The sequence below is a fragment of the Drosophila eugracilis genome, unplaced genomic scaffold, assembly GCF_018153835.1.
Source record: "Drosophila eugracilis isolate 14026-0451.02 unplaced genomic scaffold, ASM1815383v1 contig_661, whole genome shotgun sequence".
In the NCBI taxonomy this organism is placed as follows: domain Eukaryota; kingdom Metazoa; phylum Arthropoda; class Insecta; order Diptera; family Drosophilidae; genus Drosophila; species Drosophila eugracilis.
Genome location: NW_024573549.1, coordinates 78,373 through 103,061, shown reverse-complemented (window position 1 = coordinate 103,061; position 24,689 = coordinate 78,373). Strand labels below are relative to the sequence as shown.

The 24,689-nt window shown below is 43.0% G+C and overlaps 1 protein-coding gene and 1 long non-coding RNA gene across 2 annotated transcripts; one reads left to right on the top strand and one right to left on the bottom strand.

Moving 5' to 3' along the window:
* The first annotated feature begins 2,082 nt into the window (after positions 1 to 2,082).
* LOC108114751 lies at positions 2,083 to 18,466 on the top strand. Its single transcript, XR_001772755.2, has 2 exons — positions 2,083 to 2,115; positions 18,247 to 18,466. It is a non-coding gene; the product is annotated as an uncharacterized LOC108114751 (long non-coding RNA).
* A 4,665-nt stretch (positions 18,467 to 23,131) lies between these two features.
* Positions 23,132 to 24,133, bottom strand: LOC108115188 (thyrostimulin alpha-2 subunit). The gene is made up of 2 exons (XM_017226507.2): positions 23,666 to 24,133; positions 23,132 to 23,609 (listed from the first exon to the last, which is right to left on the bottom strand). Exons 1-2 carry the CDS (start codon positions 23,996 to 23,998, stop codon positions 23,517 to 23,519), a joined length of 426 nt encoding a protein of 141 aa, XP_017081996.1. The 5' UTR covers positions 23,999 to 24,133; the 3' UTR covers positions 23,132 to 23,516.
* Between the last annotated feature and the right edge of the window lie 556 nt (positions 24,134 to 24,689).

The following is a 24,689-nucleotide window of genomic DNA, read 5'->3' as shown; positions in this document are numbered from 1 at the left end:
CTTCAAACCTTCATCAAGCTTAGCTGCAACTTTATCTTCAAGTGCCACTGGGATCCTCCGCACCGGCTGCTGAACAGGCTTGATTTGGGGATCAATGCACAGCTTTATTTCAACACCTTTCCATTTGGGAAATGGTGCGGTCGTTTCAACTCGATTGACACTTAGGCCAAGACGAAGAACATTTAGCTTTATGGCTGTCTCACGCCCCAGTAATGACTGTCGTCCATTTTTAATAACAAAAAATGTAGCAATCACCTCGACATCTGGTATATATATAGCTGATATCGGTGCTTCAAAAACACAAATTACTTCTAGTAATTGATCAGAAGCATATTAACGGAATTGTTTTTAAGAATGTAATCTCACATTAAACACCGCCGGGGTTCTTCTTTTCAGTGTTTCCCAGTCTATATGGCTGATGAGGTTGAATCGCGAACCAGAATCAATAATAAGAGAAACTTCTTGGCCTCCAATTTTGCAGCTGATAAGCTCTTCTTCCTCGTCACTGCATATTTTGAAGCAATTCGAGCTTTCCTTCTTCCTTTTAAAATCAGATCGACCCTCTCCAGCGCAATCGTCATTTGGTCGTCGCTTTAGGTTTCCAATTTTATGTGCTCTTTACTCTGAAGCGCCTGGTAATGAGTATGCAACAGTCTGCAACTGACTCCACCCAAATGAAGTAGTTTTGTTCTCTTGGTTTTTGGTGACTCAATTTGGTCAACCTCCATAGCTATGGTGAACGCTCTTAACCATTTTTCCCATTCATTTCTGAGCACCGATTTTTCAATCGTGTCACATAGAAATGGTTTATGAATATTATCAGTCATCTTATCTGAAAAACGAGATTTTATAATAGGTAAATATTGGCTTGTTATTACTCAGCCTTTTACATGTTTTCTTTTTGTCGACTTGTATTTTATACACGATCGATTTAATATTTGGCTTACGCAAGACGAAACTCTTTCGCACAGCCTTCTCTTTGTACGTACATATGTATATTCGAACTTATTTGCATCTGTATATGTGGCTTGCATAGATTTATCTCCTACACCCAGCCTTCCCCATATACAATGTCTCTCTTAATATTTTGGCTTGTATGACACTCAGCCTCTCTTTGTTAGAATAATTTCAATGTCTTTGGCTCACATACAAACGTGTGTACGTCGCCGCGATTAAAAAATTAAATTAAATTTAACACTTCATCATTTTCTACTTCTCTTTTCTTTTACTCTTTGCTTAGAGATTTCGTCTTGCGTGGAGAACATCGCCTCTGAGAGCGAAGCCTCTCACGCCAACGTAGACACAAGAACCGTTATCTTTCGTTTTGTGCTCTACTTTCGCACTCTTTTTTCGTTTTTGTGTACTTACATTGGAATTATATTTCAATTCACTAGAATTAAGTTTCACTTAGAAATATATATATATATATATATATATTTTGCACAAAATAGTAAATTTACCTCATCGCCAATGTAACGACCCGTGATATCAAGTAATAGACCCGCACTTTAGTGTACTTAAATTCTGGTTTATTTCATTTCTTTATTAACACACGTCTGTCTTGCTCGCTCACTTATTTAAAACTAAACTCTCGTCTCTCTTGACACTCATCACTCGTGTCCGCTGCTAGCATCGTCGCTCTCCTTGGCGATCTCGCTGCTCTGTGCAGATTCCCACACTACCTATTACAAGAAATCTTCAAAAAAGTCGAGAAATTATTAAAAACTTGTAAATATTTTTTAAATAATCAGTTTAAGTATTACAATTTATTCTCTTAATGATTTGAAAACCTTACTTCAATCGTTATTCGCCATCAGGAGAATGGCTACACTTGAAACCCAATATATATTGCGATATAAGAAGAAGTTGCGTAACAGATTGATCAGTCCCTTAAACCTAAAAAAAGGTAAAAAAAAAGATAAAGATAAATTTAAAACCAACAAGGAAGACGTATACGCACAGTCTCTACACACACACACAAACACATTATACTTAAAAAAAATATTGTTTCTTGTTGAACGACGTTGATATATATTTTAATATCGATATATATTTAATTAGTCGTGGAGTAAAAAGTATGTAACAGGAAGAAGGAAGCGTTTCCGACCCTATAAGGTATTTATATTCTTGATCAGGATGAATAGCAAAGACGAATGAGCCATTTCCGTCTGTCCGTATGAAAGCTGAGATCTCAGGAACCATAAGAGATACAAAGTTGAGATTAAGCATGAAGATTCTTGAGGTCTTCCTTAGTGGAAGCTTTCTATATATTCTTACAAAAGTACAATTTACGCCTTTGTCTCTCAAGATATATTTGCTGAGAAACGTTCTTAAGAGTGTGTTCTTAATCTTATAAGCACCTAGGCAAATTTAAATAAAATTTTCAAATGGCTAAGGTCGTATAATACGGTTTGCATATAATCCTTTTTACAGTGATACCAGCTGCACGTCACATCACTTTTGAAGGTGACACTTCGAATACCATCAATACATAATACGCGGCGTTGTATTTGCGTTGGCTGATAATTAATTTTAAGAGTACAGATTTTTAAGCCACTTACCTCCTCTGACTTCATTATATTGCAGCATTGTCCAATACACACCACTGGCTTCGGTGGTTTGGATAAAACAGCCAATGATGCACCTGCCCATGAAACAGAGGGAACTGAATAGGACTCGCAGAACCCGCGGCACGCATTTGTTGTTATGGTAAACTCTACGCAATCAGGAATAGAAATCTTTCGTGTATTTCCAACTTTGTGGCATCCAGGACGAAGCCATGCGTCTCTGCCCTCCGAAATACTTTTGCCTAGCATAAGCCACGAGTAGCAAAAATATATCACAAATTGATATTGAAATTGATAATTGGATCATTTTCCATCAGGCTTTTATACGGACACAGTATCTTGACGATTGCGCAGGAGCACAGAAGACAAATATAACTATCCGGTTATCTAAGTGCAGGAAGAATAATAGCGAATTCTGATATATTCATGAGGGATGAAAAGAAGGGTGAGCAGTTCGATATATTTACATAGATATGTACTTATCGACTTGGAATGCAATGCCGATAAATAATAAGAATACATTTGTACAAATTAGTTATTTTCATTGTAGAGGTTCCCTCGCTGGTGTCTCCGTGCAGAAGTCCGGTTAGTTATTTCCCTCTAAGTATTTAAGTTCACAGTGGAGGTTCCCTCGCCGCTGTCTCGGTACAGAAGTCCGGTTAGTAATCTCTCTAATGGTGAATTACGAAGTTTAGGATGGAAGGGTGACTGCCCTTCTTAACCTGCTGGCCTAGAGACTCAGTCAGTTTGTAAATGATAAAATGTTAACGTCGGTTGCCGGAGTTATATTGAATGAGCTTGTGCTCTTTATTCGGTGAATATCAAAATTGAACTGAACTTAAAGCTAACATAAAAAGGGACTCATAGCGGCCACTCCAATGGGTAGTGCTTGCAGGCTATGCACGGGCTTCCGGCCAGACGCTGTGTCAGCAATTTGGCCGGAGCGAACTTTCGGACGATGGGTCATTGCCGTCGCCCTGTTAACTTAGTTAACTACTCCCCCCTCAGGATTAAGGCCGCCCTCGGCCGACCCTATTTAGGCGATCATATCTGCTATCTGGCCCGTAGTTCTCCTGGCCTAGATGACTCGCCGATAGGTTAAACCGACGTAGATCAACGCGCAGCATATTGCTCCTGCCACCAGTACTATCTGATGTAAATGATAGTCGTTGATATTCTCACCGACTCTATTGATGTGTTCCAGATTACGCTCACTCAAGCGGTGAAGGTACGGAAGACTGAGGATGTTGTGCTCCATAGTAATGTTCAGGGAGGGCGAGCTGGCTACTCCTGGGACCCTCTTCTGGGCCCTGTCATTGTTGACATATCGTGTTTCATTAACTATGGCACTCTCAGTAAAGGTAATGAGATGCGTGCCTCGTACATGGATGTAAATGCCATTATGCACACTCACACGTGCCGGACGATCGTTTACAATTATGATGCGTTCATCTACGTGAGTAATTGGATATAGATCGCTGTGCTGGATGCCACAGTGCGCTATGCCTCCAGCGTGGAGCTCTTGCGCGCACGACCTTCTTAACGCCAGCTGGCAAAATGTGGCTCCAGGTGTTGTGGAGCAATTGTAGACCGTGTGGATTGCTCCATTGCAATCTGCTATTATTTTGTCCTCCAGCCTGAGCATCGTGTCATGATGGGACACGGGAAAAACAGTGATTTTAATACACGACGATTTGATTATTGGAAATTTGATAAAAAAAATACAAAAGGTTAGCGGACTGTAATATTTTAACGGAAGCAACGGACAATAAGTCTTTGATGGGGGTATCTGTGGGCTCTTATATCCATATATATTCTAGGTCTGCATGATCTAGTATAGTAGGGCTCACAATGTTGGCCTTAGCTAGAGCTATCGCTAGTAATAAGTTTTGCAGCTCCATACTAATCATTCTATTTCGGGATAATAACATCTCATAAAGATGCCGCGTGTCAACTTGGGTTCCCTTGGCTGACCTCAGAAGTTGGTTGACGGTGGTAGTAATATTATTAATTTGGTCTTGTACTTTACTATTGATGTTTTTGCCTATTGTTTGCATTTATAAACTGAAATTCATTAAGTTTAATTTCTTCGAAATCCTCTGCATCTGGCGTTCCCGCCACTACCTTTAACGCTGCTCCTAGGAAATCCAAACTCCTAGCTACTCTGTGGTGGATGCTCAACGAGTCGAGCAGGTCACGCAGATGAGCGACATCGACACTCAAAAGTTTCTGCATATGTGACTGGGGAAACATGCTGGTCATGCCATCCGTTTCTTCCACCACGCGCCTATATTCCGAGAGATTCGCCGAGTGTGTAACGAACGCGAATTCTTCCCAAACTAAAATTCTACCATCAATGATGGGAATATATTTGGCCTGCGAGTAGTCCGTAACGTGCCCCGATGTTACGGTAAGCAGAACTAGCAGGGATACGAATGCGAACCTGTAATATTGGATGTATTGTAGTGTTTGTTTAAAACAGGGTAGCCCACCACCAAAGCATAACGAATAAAGCATAATTATAACAAAAACTTATACCAAGTAGATAGGGGTGAGAAAATATGGAAAAGAAAACTTACGCCAAGTGGCTAGGTGTGAAAAAATGTGGAAAATAAAACTTACGCCAAGTGGCTAGGTGTAAACATTAGAAAAAATGAATTATTATTTAATGTTGTCCTTGTTTAATGAGGACCCCTTAATGAGGACCGTGGTCCCCAGGTCCGCTTCAACAGCTTTTTCCTCACACAGTGGTGTGAGTTTATTGCCAAGCCTTCGGTTCGACTTAACCAAAACTTTCTCGCCGACTTCGAATGTTCTGCATTGTCGGGAGGCATTTTCCCTGGCCCTTAGCGTATTTTGTGCCCTAACGATCCTATTCGGGACGTCCGTCTGTGGGTCGTCTGGGTGCTTTTGCACGATTTCGACTGGCAGTTTGTCAACGACAGAGTGAACTAACACCAAAATGGTTGTCAAGCATGGCTGAGATAGTGTGCGAATTTAACGAAGGTTCATTATCGCAATAGACTACTCTAGCCCTAGGGAAAAAGTTCATGATTTGGAGTATGGCCGGTTTAAGATCCTCGATTGTCCTAGTGTGGACATGCTGCACAACTGCAAACTTCGAAAACTTGTCTATGCAAGTGAGAAAGTATTTCTTGTCTGTGGAAAAGATGTCGATATGTAGCAGTTCTCCCACATGAGAGGGGACTCGGAGTCTCGCCTAGCTCATGCTTCTTTGGCTGCCTATCGTACTTGGCTTTCGCACATGTTTTGCAGTTTGCTACAATCTCGGTGGCTAGCTTGGCCATCTTTGGAAAGTAGTACTCGGAGAGTATCTACTTTACATTTTCTTGGGCCCTCTGTGAGCCCTGTTGTGCTCGACGGTGAGGATTTCCCGTCTCCCAGGAACTGCAAAAATATCCGTTACACGGTTTTTGCAATGCCAAAATTTGGTGGCTGGAAATTGCCGAACCAATTCGTCCTGTATCATTGCCAGCGTGTGCAAGTCACAATGAATGGCGTTTATGCCTTTAGGAACGATTATGTCTGCGAGCTCATCAAGTAATTAATCTTTGCAGGAGAAGTTAATCACATGCCGTCTCTTGTTTCCAAAGAGCTGCGTTTTAACGGAAAGCGTGCCTTCTCTAGAGTTATCTGGTTCTGGAAGCAATTCAAAGGCTTGTCCGTGGTTTCAATGGTATAGGTTAGCAACAGATCACTGTGAATTGTGGCCGCGCTAGAAATGGGTCTCCCTTCTTGGGATAGAACTACGACAATGCCGAACGCTGAGGCATCTGTCGTTACATCAAATGCCTTTTGGTAGTCGGGGTATCTGAGGATGACATCCTCGGAAGCCAGAATGTTACGCAGCTTTTGGAAAGCCCGCCGTTGGGGCTCGTTGAACTGCACCTGGATGTTCCTGGATCTGTGTCTACTGACACTTCCAAGTTCCCCTTTCAAAAGATCAGTGACGGGCCGAGCTATGGATGCAAAATCTTTTATGAAGCATTTATAATAGCTGGCCAAGCCAAGGAATGATCTGACCTCGAATATTTTCTTAGGCTCTGGGAATTCCTGAATGGCTTTTATTTTTTCTGGGTCTCTGGTAGCCCCGTTATTGGTGACTATAAACCCTAAAAAGCCAACGCTTTTCTTGAAAAATCGTGACTTTTCTGTTGATACCCTCATATTTGCATCGTGTAGGCTCTTGAGAACCCAATCCACGTGCCGGATGTGGGAGTTTTCGTCCTCTGAAAAGACCATAACATCATCAACATAGACATAGCAAAATTTGCCAATCTGCTCTCGCAGTATGTCGTCAATTGTTCTTTGGAAAATGCTGGCTGCACTTTTTAATCCAAATGGCATTCTGCGAAACTCGTACTTCCCTCCGTTAATGGAAAAGGATGTCTTTTCACGTTCGCATTCTGCCAGCGTGATCTGATGATAACCGGACTTCAAGTCCAGGGTTGTGAAATACTTGGCCTTGCCTAAGTTTCCTAATATCATCGAGATGTTCGGCATGGGGTATCGATCGGGTATTGTTTTCTCGTTTAGTTTGCGAAAATCCAATACCAAACGCATTTTCCGCCTGCCAGTTTCGTCGGTGCCCTTTTTGTCTACAACCCATATTGGGTTATTGTAGGGGGATTTCGACTTTTGGATGATGCCATTTTTAGCAGATCTTGGATTTCGCCATTGACAAAATCAGCTACCCCTATTGGATATGGGTAAAGTTTGGCATAAATGGGCGTCTCATCAATGGTTCGGATGGTGGTAACCACCGACGTATTGAAGGAAAGCCCTCATTTGGGTCTGCGGAGGTTTTTTTCCTGTCGCTGAGCATTTTCAAAAATGCTTTTATGACCAAAGGTGGTGCGTCTGAGCAGTCCACCTCAGTAAAATTTACATCGGGACATGTTTGAAAATCGATGTTCTCTATTTCCGTGCCCCATTTGAGATGGCCGGAAGCCAGACGAAGTGACGCCCCTGCCTGTTTTAAAAGGTCAAGGCCGATGATTCCATCAAAAGAGGACAAATCTGGTAAAATGAAGAATGTGGCCTTCAAGTTGAAAATTGACACGAAGCATTTCTTCGTGATATTGGTGACTCCATGGATCGAATGAGCCTTGAATGGAGATTCTACCGGGTGGACGCCTTTCAATCCTTCGTATGGTCGGATGAAATTTTTGGCCGCGCCCGTATCTACTAGAAATCTCATGTCAATCCCCGCTACTCTTCGTCTGATGCCGGGTAGCAGGGATCTTCCCCTAAAAAAATTATGGCATCCGAGTCGTACTCGTTGATGGCGTCGTCATCGATTTCTTGTGCCGCGCTAGAGGCTGCTGTGGTATACGTATCACCAGTTTTGTCAGCGCTCTGGGCAATGTGGATTACACTTTGCCTTTTTGTCGTTTTGACTCTATCGGACGTCGCCGGCCTCCATGAGGGGCGGCCTGCTGACGCTCTTGCGCCTTAGGAAATTGTTTTTTCTCCCTATCTTCCTGGCTTCTTGCAAATGATGATGCAAAGGAATACCTATCATGGTTCGCCTCCACCTCTTGAGCCAAGGCAAGTGCTGATGGCATGTCCTTGGGCTTCGCCGCGAAGAGGACGTCAGTGAGGTTGCGTTTTAATCCAGAGATAAATACGCGAAGGGCATCAGCCCGGAATTTTTGGCATAAAACTTGTGCAGCCGAGGCTTCGTATGACATGGTCGCCTTGTTGGTGAGGAGGGAGCGAGAGATTCCCCTGTCTGAGGGTGCCCATCTCCTGCTCTATGACATGCATTGTCCGCTTGTCACTATAAGTAAAGTCGAGTCGATTTATAATCGCGTCGAAACTAAGCCTGTGCCAAATGAGGATACCACTGCATCGGCCGGGCTCCTTATTTTGCTCCTAATTATAATTACTGCCTGATAATGGCGTGAACTTCCTACGAAATTCTTAAAAATATAGTATGCGCCTACTGCCGCCTGCCGCCAGGAGACGTATTTTTCCTGGGCACCCGAAAATCCGGGCAGGCATTTGTCGGCGTCTAGTGGCTCATTACAAATAACGGTGTTATTAATGTTTATGGGTGTATAAACTTTAATCTGAGCAGCTACTGTTGGGGCGGGTGCGACCTGTATCGCCGCCACTTGGTTGGCCAGTTGTTGAATAGTCTGGCGCAACCCATTCTCCCTGCGCTGGCTGTCAATGGCCGCTTTCTGTAGGGCATGTTCGGCGGGAGCCTCTACTACCGCCTTTATTTGATCTGGGTTAAATGCCATGTTTCTGGCTGAGGGAGTGCCGACGCTTACACTTTTCGGTGTAGAAGTTCTTGCCGGCCCTTCGGTCTCGGATTCAGAGTCGCTGGGGACCTGCCTGTTGTTCCTATATTGCTGGAATGGGTTGCTCATATGGAGCTGTGCAAGCTTAATCGGCCCAGCGATTTAATGCATGCTCAAGCGGTCTTGCCCATGGGTATGGCGAGGGGGCCGCGGGGGCTGAGATGCCGCTTGGTAACGATGGACGAGAGCTCGTTGAAAAACTGAGCTGTTGCCTTGCCAAGCAATGACTAGGGGAAGGGGGTCGCGGGGACTGGGTCTCCGCTATGGCACACAAAAATATAAACAACAAAAATTGACACAGTAAAGATCCGTGGTGGCTAAGCTGCCGTTCTGAAAGACAAAAAAGCGAAGCTAACAAAATCGGAATACAAACGTCGCGGTGTCGAGTTCGAGTGTCGTAGTGGAGTGGGTAAACGATGGAAACCAAAACAAACCCAAGATTGTTGCGAAGCTAACACAAAGAATTTAGGTGTAAGCAAAAAGACGACCACGTATAAGGGGTAAATTAAATGTACAATTAATAAATTTATTTCCCGGCGGCGCATTTCGTCTAGGCTGGTTATTAAATATGTAGTCTGGTAGTTATATTGGCGATAATATTCGGCACCAAGATATTTATTGAAAGAATTTAAAAAATGCAAAGAATGAAAAACATAAATAATATCACTTGTGATTACACCAATAAAATTGTCAAACAATTAGTGAGTACGTTTATATAAAAAAATGTGTCTAATACAGAGCTGCAGAAAATATAGCGTATTGAAATATTTTACTAATGCAGATGCCGGAAAATTTTTTGGAACAGAAGTGCTCACTTACATGATTTCCCCGACTTAGATGGGTAATTTAACGTGGGCGCCAATTAGTTATTTTTATTGTAGAGGTTCCCTCGCTGCTGTCTCCGTGTAGAAGTCCGGTTAGTTATTTCCCTCTAAGTATTTAAGTTCACAGTGGAGGTTCCCTCGCCGCTGTCTCGGTACAGAAGTCCGGTTAGTAATCTGACTGCCCTTCTTAACCAGCTGGCCTCGAGACTCCGGCGGTTGCCGGAGTTATATTGAATGAGCTTGTGCTCCTTATTCGGTGAATATTAAAATTGAACTGAACTTAAAGCTAACATAAAAAGAGACTCATAGCGGCCACTCCAATGGGTAGTGCTTGCCGGCTATGCACGGGCTTCCGGCCAGACGCTGTGTCAGCAATTTGGCCGGAGCGAACTTTCGGACGATCGGTCATTGCCGTCGCCCGGTTAACTAAGTTAACTTACATATTCATATGCATATAATATATTACACATGTGGATATTCAAATTGTTCATCTTCGCTGAAGTAAAGCTTCATGGTCAGGTTACAATGAACCATAAATATCGCTACATTAGTTCTTACTTTCGATAAACGGAAAAACTATTTTTATCGTTTACCTTTTATACAATACTGAGATTAAATGCTTAAATGTCTGTTAAAGAACACAAATCTTTAAAGAAAGAGTTCTTTGTTCAGCCAAGAGTGATCCAGAAAGTGGCTTGCCGTTCCTATAAAGTGTATATATTCTTGTCCAGGATCAATAGAGAAGTCGATTGAGCCATGCCCGTCTGTTCGCCTATCTGTCCGTATGAACGCTGAGATCTCAGGAACTATTGTTAGAGAAATCATGTTGAGTAACTGATAGTGACGCCACTGCCCATATGGGGCCTTATAACCTAAACTTATTCATATATAGCGAAATATTTCTCCGATTAACAAATCTTTTGTAAATCGATAGATATTTACAGAAATAAGTTATACAAGGTCAAACGAAAGCATTCATAATAATATTATAGACGCCACAGTTTTCCCTGGCTTGTGTTCGTTAGAGTGGGCGTGGCCGGATGAAAAGAAGTTGAAGTGACAAGTTGCAGTTGCATCTCTTAAATACGTGTTCTTAAGCATAACTTTCTAGCTTGCATAGGTCCCAAGACTTTTGCATTTTTGGTTTTCTGAGTTTTGTGGGCCTTAGGGTAGGCGTGGCTAGATGGGAAAAAAACAATTTGCATTTAATAAAAAGAATCCAATCGACTATGACTTGGTTGAGATTTTTGGATACTATTAATTGGCTAGGGTATTAGGTAATAACTAAATTCAGGTTCTGAAATCGTAAAAATAAAATTCATGGTATATCAGTTCAGGTTTGTTTTGGTGGTATAAAGAATGATGAATAAAGTATTTACGTGACATATAAAATGACACATAAAATTATTCTCAGAGTATTTACATAAATAAATAAGCCACTCACGGTATATCCATAGGTGAAAGATCGATCTCTGCTTTAGGTCTGCTGTAAAAGAATTAGTGTTTTTTTAACTTAGCTTAGCATAAGAAAAAAGACGATCGCCGACGGCCGACCGCTGCAGTTGGACCCGAGAGAGCGAGAGTGCAAGATTGTGCAGAGAGGGGCGAGGGCGGATGCGCTCTTCAGCGTGGGTGCGCTCTTCAGCACGGATGCGCTCTTCAGCGTGGATGGCGGCACAATGGCCCCTCACCTAAACATCCCGCCCCCCTTGCAATCACTCGGGTTGCAACATCTCCCTCGTCGCTACGGTTGGTGACCGACTCCGGACACGACCCATCCAAAAACGGGGCTCTGGGCCACCGGCAGCCCGTCCTGGGCCTTCAGGAAGCCCGTCTGCATTATACGCGGGTACATATCCGCGCCCAGGACAACGGAGATCGTCGCTGGCAGATAGAACCGCTCATCCGCCAATGTCATGTCTCGGAAGTGGGCACGCACCGCCTTGCTCAGCTCTCGAGACGGCGTACGAACGCGCACGTGAGGCTCGATTTTGAAAACGACCTCCAGCCGAACGTTATCATTCGTTTCGGAATCCACGGTGGCCGAACAAACTTGTTCCTCCCCCGCGCTGGTAGTGGGCAGACGAAAACACACCGACAGCGATGAGTCGATGCAGCTCGAGGGCGTACACGGGTCGATAAGGGCCCCCGTGTCGAAGATCCGGGTCCCGGTGTCAATGCGCACTAGCGCGGTCGGCAGCACGTTAACGCTGTTCCGCTGCAGCAGCGACGATAGGGTGGGCGCAGCGGCCGCGTCCTGCGGGGTCCCTTGACAAGAGGTGGAAAATTGCCTAGGCGCGGATGACGCGGGCGGACGTGCGGTGGACGGCACCCGATGAGTGGCGGACGAAGGCCGTGGAGCACCTGAAGCTTGCCGGCCAGTGGCGGAAGAATGCTGAGGGCCGGCCGACGAGCGCCGGAAAGTCGATGGCCGTGGACCGGCTTGTGAGTGCCGGAAGGTGGCGGACGAAGGCCGAGAAGCAACCGAACCGCGCCGGGAGTTGACGGACGACGGCTGAGCGCCAGCTAAGACACTCCGTGTACTGTCTCCCGCGCTCTGTGACCGGTGCTCCTCTTGACGCGGCTGGCGCCGAGCCCGCGGCTTCTCAACGGGGTGCAGCAGCGAGTGGTGATCCTGACCACACGTTCTACAGCAGTCCCCACGCCGACACGATCCGTCGGAGTGCTCGTGAGCCAGGCAGCTGGAGCAATACCGATTCACGAGAACCGCCCGGAGCCGTTTCTCGGCACTGAGACGTAGAAAGCGCCTACATTTCTTCAAAGGATGGATCCCACTGCAGACTCGGCATCGGTAGGACTGTGTACCTCGAGGACATCTGCTTTCCAGTGACTGGGCGCTGCGTGGACGTGGCGACATCGTACTGAATATGACTGGCGGAACTATGATGAAGAAACAAAACAGCGTTATCAGAATTGGTGAGAAGTTCGATTTGGAACTACGGGCAGAGCTACGAGACAGCACAATGGACAGGGACATTGGAACGTCGTCGTCAGCGAGCTGTTGCAGGACACGGATCGCTAGGAACGGGGCACAATTGACAACGAAGGTGACCGTTTTTAATTCGTAGTCGCGGATCTCCCCATCGGGATTGCGAAACAAAATACGTTTACGCGGAGTATGCTTGGGGTCTACCCAAATTTGCCGATACATCTTCTCGATGTCGGCGTTGAAGACAAGCCTAAAGTATCGCCACTTTAGGATTTGAATCGTCAGGTCGGATTGTAAGACCGGGCCCGCGTACAGAATGTCGTTCAGACTGGTCTCGTTTGCGGACGGGCTCGAAGCAGTGAAGACTACCCGCACCTTGGTGGTCGTGCTTTCGGGCTTGAAGACGGCATGATGTGGAAGATAGTAGGTAGCGGAACTGCTCGTGGGAGAGACCTCGATGATGTGGCCAAAGTCGATGTATTCCTGGATTACCGAGTCATAGCGGGCCTTAAGGGCCGGATCCCTCTTCAGGCGCAGCTCATTACGCAGGAGCTGAGCAAGAGCAAAGGACCGTGAAGCCGATAGCTCGAAACCCTTCTGCTCGGGGTCGCGTAAGGGGAGCGTCTCAACGTACTTGCCACACTCGTCTCTTCTCGTCGTCTGGACAAAGTTGTGCTCGCAAACTGAATCCGATTCCGAATTGATCTGTGTGGGCACATCCTCACCCTCCCAAAATTTGGTGAGGGGCTGATCCAGCGAGTCACCGAGGCTACGGGCAACTCGTGTGGAAAAAACGGACACGCTGCGAGGGTTGGCTGGAGATAATGGGCCTGTCAGCACCCATCCAAAAATGGTTTCCTGACCGAGAAGTGACCCGCAGATGTTAGCCCTGGTATTACCGAGGAGAATGGATGGAAGAATGTCAGCTCCTATTAACACATCGACTTGGGAGCTTTCAAAGAAGTTGGGGTCCGCCAGGGGAATGTCGGGCAGCCCCTTGAGACGATCCCGCGGAATCGGATATGATGGCAGATTTCCTGCCGCAGTCTCTAATTGTAACCCGGGTCTAGACAGCGACCGAATGGAGAAATGGCACAATTTAGTAGACTGCGCGGAAATGGTGTGATTAAGACCGGACACTTGGGCTCGTCTTGAAGGGGAGCTTGACAAGGTTGAACAGTCGTTCAGTTATGAACGTCGCTTCGGACCCTGAGTCTATCAGTGCTCGTGCCTGGAAACTGCACCCCAAATGACACACGTTGATAAAGGCCGTGCCCAGTAGGACTGCTCCAGACCCGGAAGCGAAGCACACCTGCACATCCGACTGATCCTCCGAGCCGTTTGTGCTTCTGGCAGTTTGTGCGGGTCGAGCCCTTGCTGGAGTAGGCGGACTTGGAGCGGTAGCGAACGGATTGCCGCGGTGCAGGAGGGTGTGGTGTCGGCTGTGGCATGTGAAGCAGGTATGGGCGCTCGTGCAGTCTCGCTGTTGGTGCCCTCGGGCAAAACAGTTTAAGCATAACTGCTTCCTCTTAAATTAGTCGGAGCGCCCGTCCACGTTCATTTCTAGGAAACGCGGACATAAGCGGATAGGGTGGTTCTCCCTCGAACAGAGATCGCATCCCGTACGAATTGAGCCTCCGTGCAGGGGCAGTAGGAAGTCCCTACCTCGGCGGAGATTGCCCGGAGCCACTAGGCCTGACGTCGTCGATGGCCTCCAGAGTGCGATGGCGCTCTGTCAGGAAGTTATCTAATTCCTTCCATGTTGGAATTTCGGCCTTATTATGTACGGATTGCTCCCACATAGAAAGGGTGACCTTGGGGAGCTTCGAGGAAATCATAAAGACCAGGAGACAATCCCAAGCCTCAACATTGATGGCAGACATTTCTAGGGCTGTCAGACAACTCTGAATGGTGGCTTGCAGTTCCCTCAGCGCGACCCCGGACTCTTGAGAAATAGCCTGGAGATTGAAAAGGATCTTCAACTGGCTATTGACTAACAGCCGCCGGTTCTCAAAACGGTCTGTGAGGCTTTGCCACGCTCCGACAAACCCCTCATGGGTAAGCGGAGCCTTAGCAACAATGGCGTGTGCGTCACCACTTGTTTTGGACAGCAAGTGGAACCACTTCTCTACCGGGGTGAGCCGCGAGTTTTGGATGTAAATGGCCGTAAACAAGTCTCCAAAGGTGGGCCACCGAAGATAATCACCCGCAAAGACCTCGGTATCCACTAAAGGTAACCGACAGCCAGTAGACGCGGGCGTGTGGACATTGACGGAAGCCTGAGTGGATTGGGAGGCAATTTTCTCCCGAAGCTGGGCAATACACCTCGAATATACGGAGTAACAGTAGCTGTACTTCGATTCCAGCACTGCTGAGGTGGCCGAATTGTCGTCGGACACGGCTAGCAAATCGGAGCAGCTCTCATAGCACTTCTCCACCTTCTCCCAGAGTGCCCGAATTTGGTCTCGATGGACTTCGCACATGTATTGGGAGCCTACTTCCGTTTCTGGGGCCCCCGGGGTATTGATGTTGGCCTCAAATTGGCTAATTCGGTCTGTTGTGGCGATGAACTTTTTCAGCGCCACTTCTACCGCACTTTGAGCCATTTTTACAACGGAGCGAGTCTGCCTCTGTGAAGGATCGGGGATTGTATTGATGTTTTCGTCACTCTTTGCCCTTGGAATGGCCCTGGTCGCCTTAGGCTTCAAAAGAGGCGTCCGCGGAGATGCGGATTGAGATCTGTCCAAACTGATGGCTGGGATCGGACGCGGATTTTTGTCGTCTCCCGTGGGCATTCTCAAAAATCAATTCGCTGGTCAGCGATTGTCGGCTGACTTGCGCAATAGGGGCCTTTTTCGAAGCGGTGGCCGTTCACACTAAAGTGATGAGAACGGTGAGATCGCGGATGGATTGCGATCACAAGGAACTAGTGGGCACTAGCGGCGCAGATGGCGAAAGGAAGATCGTGTGCGGCACAAATCGAATGTGAAAACAAAACTTCAGCAACCAAAAAAAACAACCCAGAATTAGACGAGGTTTGTTGAGATTGTAGGCGGATGTTGCCTGATGCGGAGTAGAAGCTGCGCTAAAGGCAGGGAGAATGGACAAGTACCGTTCATATTTCACCCCAAAGGAAAAAAAACAGCACAAAAAAAAACACAACACGGCTACTGAGGGGCGAGGTTGAGAACTTAGGCGACACAATCACGGATTTGTAGTGAAATGGCGTTTTTTTTTTTTAAACAGATTTAATTTCAATTTAATTTTGTCATGTATTTATTTCCTGAAATTGGAGGCAGAAATTGGAGGCATGCAAGTATGTATATATGTAAGTATATGTATGCACGTGAGGCCTAGGATGGCACAGTGGACTGTGGACTGTATAAATGGAGGAACAGAAAGCTGTGTGGTGTAAAAAAAAAACACTGATTGGAAAAAAAATATTACGCCAGCGGCGGACTGTTAAATGAATTTAGGAATTTTTAGAAATAAATCACACCGGCTGGCCAATATTAATTATGCCTTATTTTTGTCACCACACAATTTCACTGTTCACTTGGTCAATTTTTCGCGGATTAATTGCACCAAAAAAAAAGAAAATGTATGGTTGTATGTGTGTATATTATATGTATGCACATATGCCTCAACCGTTGGCAAGCGAATAGCGGAATAGCAAATAACGGGGAGGCCGAAAACGGCGAGGAATATGGCGGCACACAAAACGGAGTCGGATGGAAAAATTGGCAGAATTTGAAGTCGAAGAAGAGTAGAAAATCTCACACTGCCGTTGTGTCGGAAAACTCGGACTTGGAGTTGACACGGAAGGAAAACCAAATCTTGCAGCAGTGTGAACGAAATTTAATATTCGGACCACTGCTGAAGACCAGCAGAGAGACGGAGACGGAAAAAAATGTCGCACTTATCATTTGGCGGAACACTGCCGGGAACTGCTGGTAGAAAAAGTTTCCAGAATATCCAGAAAATTCGGCTCCCAGGACCAAAATGTTGTAATGGGGCGGTGTTGCCACAAAAAGATGCCTCTTGATTGCAGATAAGATGAAGTCGGGGCGTCGTGGAGTAAGCCGTCCACTTTATTCACTTCATACAGAAAAACTAACTTAACATAGCTTAGCATAAGAAAAAAGACGATCGCCGACGGCCGACCGCTGCAGTTGGACCCGAGAAAGCGAGAGTGCAAGATTGTGCAGAGAGGGGCGAGGGCGGATGCGCTCTTCAGCGTGGATGCGCTCTTCAGCGCGGATGCGCTCTTCAGCGTGGATGAGCGGCGGCACAATGGCCCCTCACCTAAACAACTACAATCTACGGAGATAAAATTTAAATGTATAAATGAATAATAACGGTTGATTTTAAATTTTTGAAAATAAATCTTACATTCGAGCTACTGAGAGAACCAACAACAACAACAACACCAAACACGAAAAAGAGAATGAAAAAAATTTTGGCGAACGGTGAGATTGAGCAAATTGTTGTTTGAAAAAGCAATCGACATAAATCAAGTTATACTTAACGAAGACATCAACAATTATTTACAAACCGAGAGGGAGAGAGAGAGAGATAACAAAAGATCTTATCATATACTCGTAACTGATTAGAAAGAGTAAAAACAATATATTTTACCTATGCATACACAATTTTATAAAACTAGATCTAGCAATCACCCAACGTGAAAGTACATATATAATCACACGGACAATAAATTAATAAAAATGTAAATAATTATAGTCTTACCATTAGTTGTATATGGGTTTGGAATAAGTGACCACATTTATGGAAATGATTCAACAACAACAACAGCAGCAGCAGCAAAATCTATATGTCAATAGATTTTAACGAAATGTGGTATACGAACGAATGCCAAATTATTTCCCCTCAATCAAGGATGCTGATGAAAACTTTCGTCAAAACTTAATTAAAAAAGAACGGGATATTGGTGGAATAATTGATACGTCCACTGTGTTTCATAGATATTTCAAAACTCCATACTCTAGAAGTGTTGTTGATATTCGATGTAGTAATCATAACGATTAAATAAATAAAATATTACGAATTTACTTTTATCAATATAATGTTGTTAACAATCGAAACATGTTAGAACGAAAAAAAATCATGATTTTAATAATAATAATAATAATAATGATGAAATCAGATCCACCTCTCAAAACACACAGTCAGAAAAAAACATTGGAACGTATAACATCAATGATTAAGAACAGGTCTTGCATATAAATACTTTATAAATACAACGACAAAAAAATATGACGTTAGCAAACAAAATTATTTATTTCATTCAAAAATATCTTAATAATCTCCCCCTTGGCTAAGGAAAAAATGCAAAATATACATATGCGATTGAACATATTGACAATTTGAATATTACCCTTAATCAAATTGAACAACAATATTGCATACACATTCAACAAATTGATGAACATGATGATTTATAAATTAAATTATTAAATTATAAATTCTGCGAAATTTTCTTTGCAACAACAACAATGTAGAAATATATATTGCACTACTACATTTTATTCATTTTCTTTGTTTCATTCTAGGTCGACGTCATCTATCTAACACAGTACAATGTAATACAAAGTGTATACAAAGTAATCAATATCAATTTCCTTCCGACGGAGAATTCGAACTCTGAATGGTATATACATATATGTATATATATAATGTTTATTATAACCATTCTATATGATGATGATAAATAAATGCTATTTAAAATTGTTGTGAAATAAATACAATAAATACGTTTTAATTTAAATCAAATCTCACACGCACACATCCGTTTCCGTATAATCAATGTATACCATGAGCTAATGCATTATTAATTTTCTTTGTTTTTTTTTTAGATCGACATCATCTATCTAATACAACATAATGTAATACAAAGTGTATGCAAAGTGTATAAAAAGTTATTAATATCAATTTTCATTGACATAAACAACGACGGAGAATGAAAACTCTGTGTAGTATATACATATATATAAATTCTAATGGTTAGATGATAAATAAATGCTATTTAATATTGTTGTGAAATGCAATAAATGCGTTTTACACGTGCGTTGTTATATAATGAAAGGAAACCGCATGCAAAACAAATCCTAATAGTAATCCTTCAATAAATAGCGCTAGACAGTTCAATTTGAAGTCAGTTTAAAGTCAAATTTTGTTCGAGTAAGCAATAAATTTTCCTATAATTCTTAAAAAACCAACAAGGATAATATGGATCAACAACAATTGCAACAACAATAGGAGGTAGTCGGAGGATTTTCTAAAAATGTGGAGAACACTTAACTTCCAACAAAAGAGGTACGTTGGAGTGATTGTGAAACCACTGTTTATGAGGATGATGATGAGAATTATGGCAGTTCTCAAAGATGTGTAGGTTAGCATACTCCCTATCTACTACAAGAAATCTTCAAAAACGTCGAGAAATTATTAAAAACTTGTAAATATTTTTTAAATAAACAGGGTAAGTATTACAATTTATTAAATTTTATTCTTTTTTTTCCGGTAAAAACAATCTAACATTGTAGGAAGATGTATTAGAAAAAAGGATTGACGATTTCTGTACTGACTTTGAGTATATTGTTTCTCTTAATGATTTGAAAACCTTACTTCAATAGTTATTCGCCATCAGGAGAACGTCTACACTTGAAACCCAATATACATTGCGATATAAGAAGAAGTTGCGTAACAGATTGATAAAGCCCAAGTCTAAAGTACCTAGGAGGCATGATCGACCACCGGCTTTCCTTTAAAGACCATTTAGCCTACGCCAGTGGGAAGGCAGGTAGAACGGCGGCAGCGATTTCGCGAATCATGGCGAACACTCGGGGACCGAGGCAACCAGGACGCAGATTACTTGTTATCGTTGTCACATCGACGCTGATGTATGCTGCTCCCATATGGGCCCGAGCCACAAAAAATGGAAGCTGCAGGCAGGATGGCGACTCTGTACAGAGATTGTGTGCCCTGCGGGTATGCTGTGCCTTTCGCACGGTATCCTATGACGCGGCAATGGTAATAGCGGGAATCATACCGATTGATCTGTTAGCAGAGGAATCTGCTAATATCCGCGCAGGTAGCACAGGGGTCGCCACCGCTGAATCCCTACGCAAAAGGTGCAGAGAGCTCACCATCTCTAAATGGCAAGAGAGGTGGGTAAATAGTAGCAAAGGACGATGGACGTAAAAGCTCATCCCAGATCTGCAGAGATGGCTGGGACGTAAGCATGGACATGTGGACTACTACTTAACGCAACTTCTGACAGGACACGGATGCTTTAAATACTATCTGAATAGGTTTTAGCATGAACGTTATCCGCACTGCCCACTCTGCCATTCGGATAACTATGACACAGAACATGTGTTTTTTGTCTGTCCGAAATTTGAAAAAGAACGTCGAGATCTGAGTATAAGGGTTGGGAGGGCGCCAGCCGCTTGTAACCTGGTGGAAATAATGCTTGAATCTGAAGTAAATTGGTCCGCTGTAAGCAACATGGCCACAATAGTACTCAAAAAAGACTGCGAAATTCCAATAGGATAGAATCCTAGAGAGCCCTAAGGGCATTAGAAGAATTAGAAGCATTAAAGAATCATCGGCTGTATGATCGGCAAACGACGCTTGTCGGGATGTCTGCTGTGCAGAGGACATATAATGTTAGCCCTAGCACGCTAACTTGAGGAACTCCACCTCCAGCAATGTAATCATCAGATATAGCAATGTTGCACCTCACAACAAATTTTCTGTCGTGAAGGTAAGAGTCTAAAAGTTTGTGGGTGCTGTAGGGGGGCATTGTCTTGATCTTGTACATTAGACCTGATAGCCAGACTTTATCAAATGCTTGAGAGACATCTAAAAATACAGTACAGTACTCTCGTTTTTCTGGTGTTATCCGGATGATGTTATCTCCCAAATTAATGAGACGGGATTCCTTCCTGGATTCTCAGGTATGTGTTTATCCGAGTCATTACGCATTTTTCAAAGCGTTTAGATAAGGTTGAGAGTAGGCTTATAGTTCTATACGACGTGGGAATGTGTGGTCTTTTTCTGGCTTTTCTATCATTATTATAATTGACTTTTTCCATTTCACTGGAAAGTGGACAATTTTTGCGATGGCATTGAAAAGCTGGGTGAGAGTGCTAGCGGCAAAATATGGGAACTCAATGATCATTTTGGGAGTTATAAAGTTGCAGCCGGGGGGTTTTTTCTGATTCATTTGATTTTGGATGATGGTAACGATTTCGTTTGAGCGAAACTCAATTCGCACACGTTGAGGCATTGTGCTCATGTTGTAAAGTCGGCATTTTTAAGGTGGTTGGCAAACATGCTGGCTCTGTCTGCGTCACTGCGCGCCCAGCCGTCGTGGAATTTCTAATAGGCATCACGGTTTCTTTCGGTCTTAAGCTTTGTAGCAGATGGCGATCTATGAAATTGCCACTGTCGACGTAAGCGTCGGTTTTCGAGGACGAGCTGTTCGATTTGTAGATTTGTCTTATTTTGATTGCATTGTGTGTTTATAGTTTAAGGTGTTGAAGCTCGAGCTGCACAATACAGACTCCAGTGAATTAACCCAATTGGTTTTCTGTGAGGTCAATTTTAATTATAATAATAATAGTAAGTGAAGTGATATTAGCAGTGAAGCGAGGGGGGCAGTATACGGCGGCTAGTGTAAATTGCTTCCCAGTTTTTATTTAGATGTGGCCTGTAGGTGTTTTTAGAAACTTTTTTCTGATAGTTGTCCTTAATACGGCTTCTTATTATAGTTCCAGTCCCACTATGTGCTTTACCATTTGGATCATTTCCTCCGTATGATGAGGAATCGTCGTAGTTCAAAATTGTATCTGTTTGTAAGGTGTGTTTCTGAAAGCAGCATTACGTCGATATGATAGTCAAGTAGGAATTGAGATAGCTCGAGTTTATGCGGCGAAAAGTGTTTAACGTAGGTACCCGTAGGGATGCCATTATTTGGATTGTTGTAAAACCAGCATTTGAATCAATAGATTTGGGTTTCGCATCAGATCTTGCATAGCTGTCCGCATAAGCGATGTCCATTCTGTAAGGCTTTGTTGTAGGCTACATATCAAAGCTTTAAAGTTGCTTTTTGGGTGCTCCGGCGATTGATGCTGCTGAGCCGTGTTCGGTCTTGGTATGCTGATTGCGGAAATTAGCTTTTCGAGGCAGGGGTAGCCAGTCCTGATTTTAAAGCACTTGCGTGTGTCACATTTTTGGCAGAGTTTATGGGTCCTAGTCAGGATTCGGCTGCAGTCGAAGAGAAGACTTCAGGGTTTGGTCTGAAGGCTGTTTATTTTTGGTTCTGTCAGTAATCCCTCTCTGGTGGATGCGACAATTCAGCGCCTTATAAACTATAAACCATCGCAGTTGCCGCATTTTTTCGAGTTGTAGAGATCTTTGCTCGCTGAGTAGTATGCGGAGTCATGAAGCTCTCCACAAACTACACACACCGGGCGCAGCTTACAGTATGACTTTGTATGGCCATATTCGCGCATTGTACCGGGCGATTGCGTTTGTGCGGTTCCTCAACTGTAATTCTGCGGTGCAGCAGGAACTGAAGGTTGTATAAAGGGTGCACTTAGTTTTTTCAGGATTTTCTGGTTCGAGCTTAACCATAAAGAGTGGCTACGGCTTTGTATCACTGTTAAGGATATTGAAGACTGTCCTAGCGCTAAATCCCTTTTCTTGTAGTGCCTTTGTTATCTCTGCAGGCGTTACTTCGGCGTTACCCTTAGGTACGACTTAATGGACCTTGCTGTTTGTTAGCAAAGTTGTGTGAATGTTCTTTTTATTCTCGGTAATATATTTCGATAATACTCTGTAATTAACTTCAGACTTCAGTTGAACTTTTTATATAATATTAGTAGGTCCGCACTTCAAGGGGCCAAGAAATTCATACGAGATTGGATAACTTAACAAATACTAAATTTTCCTTACAATACTTCTTCTGCCTATTGATTAAAATGTTTGACCGTCCACACTTATAGTCGCGGCACTCGACTATAGCGTTTATTTCTTGTATTAAATTAATAAGGGAGTTATGTGTAATAATTAGTACGTACAATCTTCGGAACTATTGAAGTTAGAAGTTGAAAGTAACGTCCACAAATGAAAACAAAATAAATTCAATGAGATCTCAGAACTTATAAGAGAGAGAGACAGAAGAGCTGGAAATTTGGGATTAAGCATGAATAATCTTGAACTGGCAGCGCATCTTAAGGTTGTAATATTATCCAGTCACGCCCACTCTTGCCTACATATAGCAAAACAATTTTATATCGGAATATTATTTCGCGACATATTAAGGGATGTAGGTTATAAGGCCTCACATGGGCAGTTTACTTATTAAACATGATTTTCCTGACAAATAGTGGCGCTGTGTCATCTTCATGTAACAAAAAAATTATATTAAAATTGGATAAGACATAGTCTCTTTGAATAAATGTAAAGCAGAAAATATAATTTAAACCTTCAAAAGAGGAATTTAATCTATTTTTATTTCTTATATAGAAACGGCAAGTTCGTCTTATATGGTCGCTTTGTCGCTCCTTTTAAATTCCTGACTATTAGCCCCATGATGTTATAGCATATATAATGTAATATCAATCATACTAAAAATGTGTTAGCCTTAGTGGAAGCTTCCTATATATTCTTACAAAAGTACAATTTACGCCTTTGTCTCTCAAGATATATTTGCCTGAGAAACATTCTTAAGAGTGTGTCTATTTTATCTTATAAGCACCAAGGCAAATTTAAATAAAATTTACAAATGGCTAAGGTCGTATAATACTGTTTGAATCTAATCCTTTTTACAGTGATAACAGCTGCACGTCACAGCACTTTTGAAGGTGACACTTCGAATACCATCAATACATAATACGCGGCGTTGTATCTGAAAAATTGGCTGATAATTAATTTTGAAAGTGTACAGAATTTTAAGCCACTTACCTCCTCTGACTTCATTATATTGCAGCATTGTCCAACACTCACCACTGGCTTCGGTGGTTTGGATAAAACAGCCAATGATGCACCTGCCCATGAAACAGAGGGAACTGAATAGGACTCGCAGAACCCGCGGCACGCATTTGTTGTTATGGTAAACTCTACGCAATCAGGAATAGAAATCTTTCGTGTATTTCCAACTTTGTGGCATCCAGGGCGAAGCCATGCGTCTCTGCCCTCCGAAATACTTTTGCATAGCATAAGCCACGAGCAGCAAAAATATATCAGGAATTGACCCGACCCCATATTGTTAGCTATTCTAATTGGATAATTTTCCATCTGGCTTTTATACGGACACAGTATCTTGACGATTGCGCAGAAGCACAGAAGACAAATATAATTATCCGGTTATCTAAGTGCAGTAAGAATAATAGCTATTTCTGATATATTCATGAGGGATGAAAAGAAGGGTGAGCAATTCGATATATTTACATAGATATGTACTTATCGACTCGGAATGCAATGCCGATAAATAATAAGAATACATATGTACATATGCATATTCATATAATATATTACACATGTTGATATTCAAATTGGTCATACTTGCCGAACATGTGTTAGTTAATGTAAAGATTCTTGGTCAGGTTATATTGAACCATAAATATCGCTACATTAGTTCTTACTTTCGATAAACGGGAAAACTATTTTTACCTTTTACCTCTTATACAATACTGAGATTAAATGCTTAAATGTCTGTTAAAAAACACAAATCTTTAAGGAATGAGTTCTTTGTTAAGCCAAGAGTGATTCAGAAAGTAAGAAAATGGCTTGAGGACTTCAAATATTTTTTGATTTGCCGTTCACTATTTAATGTACATATGCAAAAATTCTGACCCTATAAAGTGTATATATTCTTGATCAGGATCAATAGAGAAGTCGATTTAGCCATGCCCGTCTGTCCGCCTATCTGTCCGTATGAACGCTGAGATCTCAGGAACTATAAGAAATACAAAGTTGCGATTAAGCA

Coding starts and splice junctions, on each gene's coding strand:
- LOC108115188 (XM_017226507.2), bottom strand. CDS start 23,998: ATGGAAAATTATCCAATTAGAATAGCTAACAATATGGGGTCGGGTCAA. Junction 23,610..23,665: donor ATATAATGAAGTCAGAGGAG/GTAAGTGGCTTA, acceptor CCAATTTTTCAG/ATACAACGCCGCGTATTATG.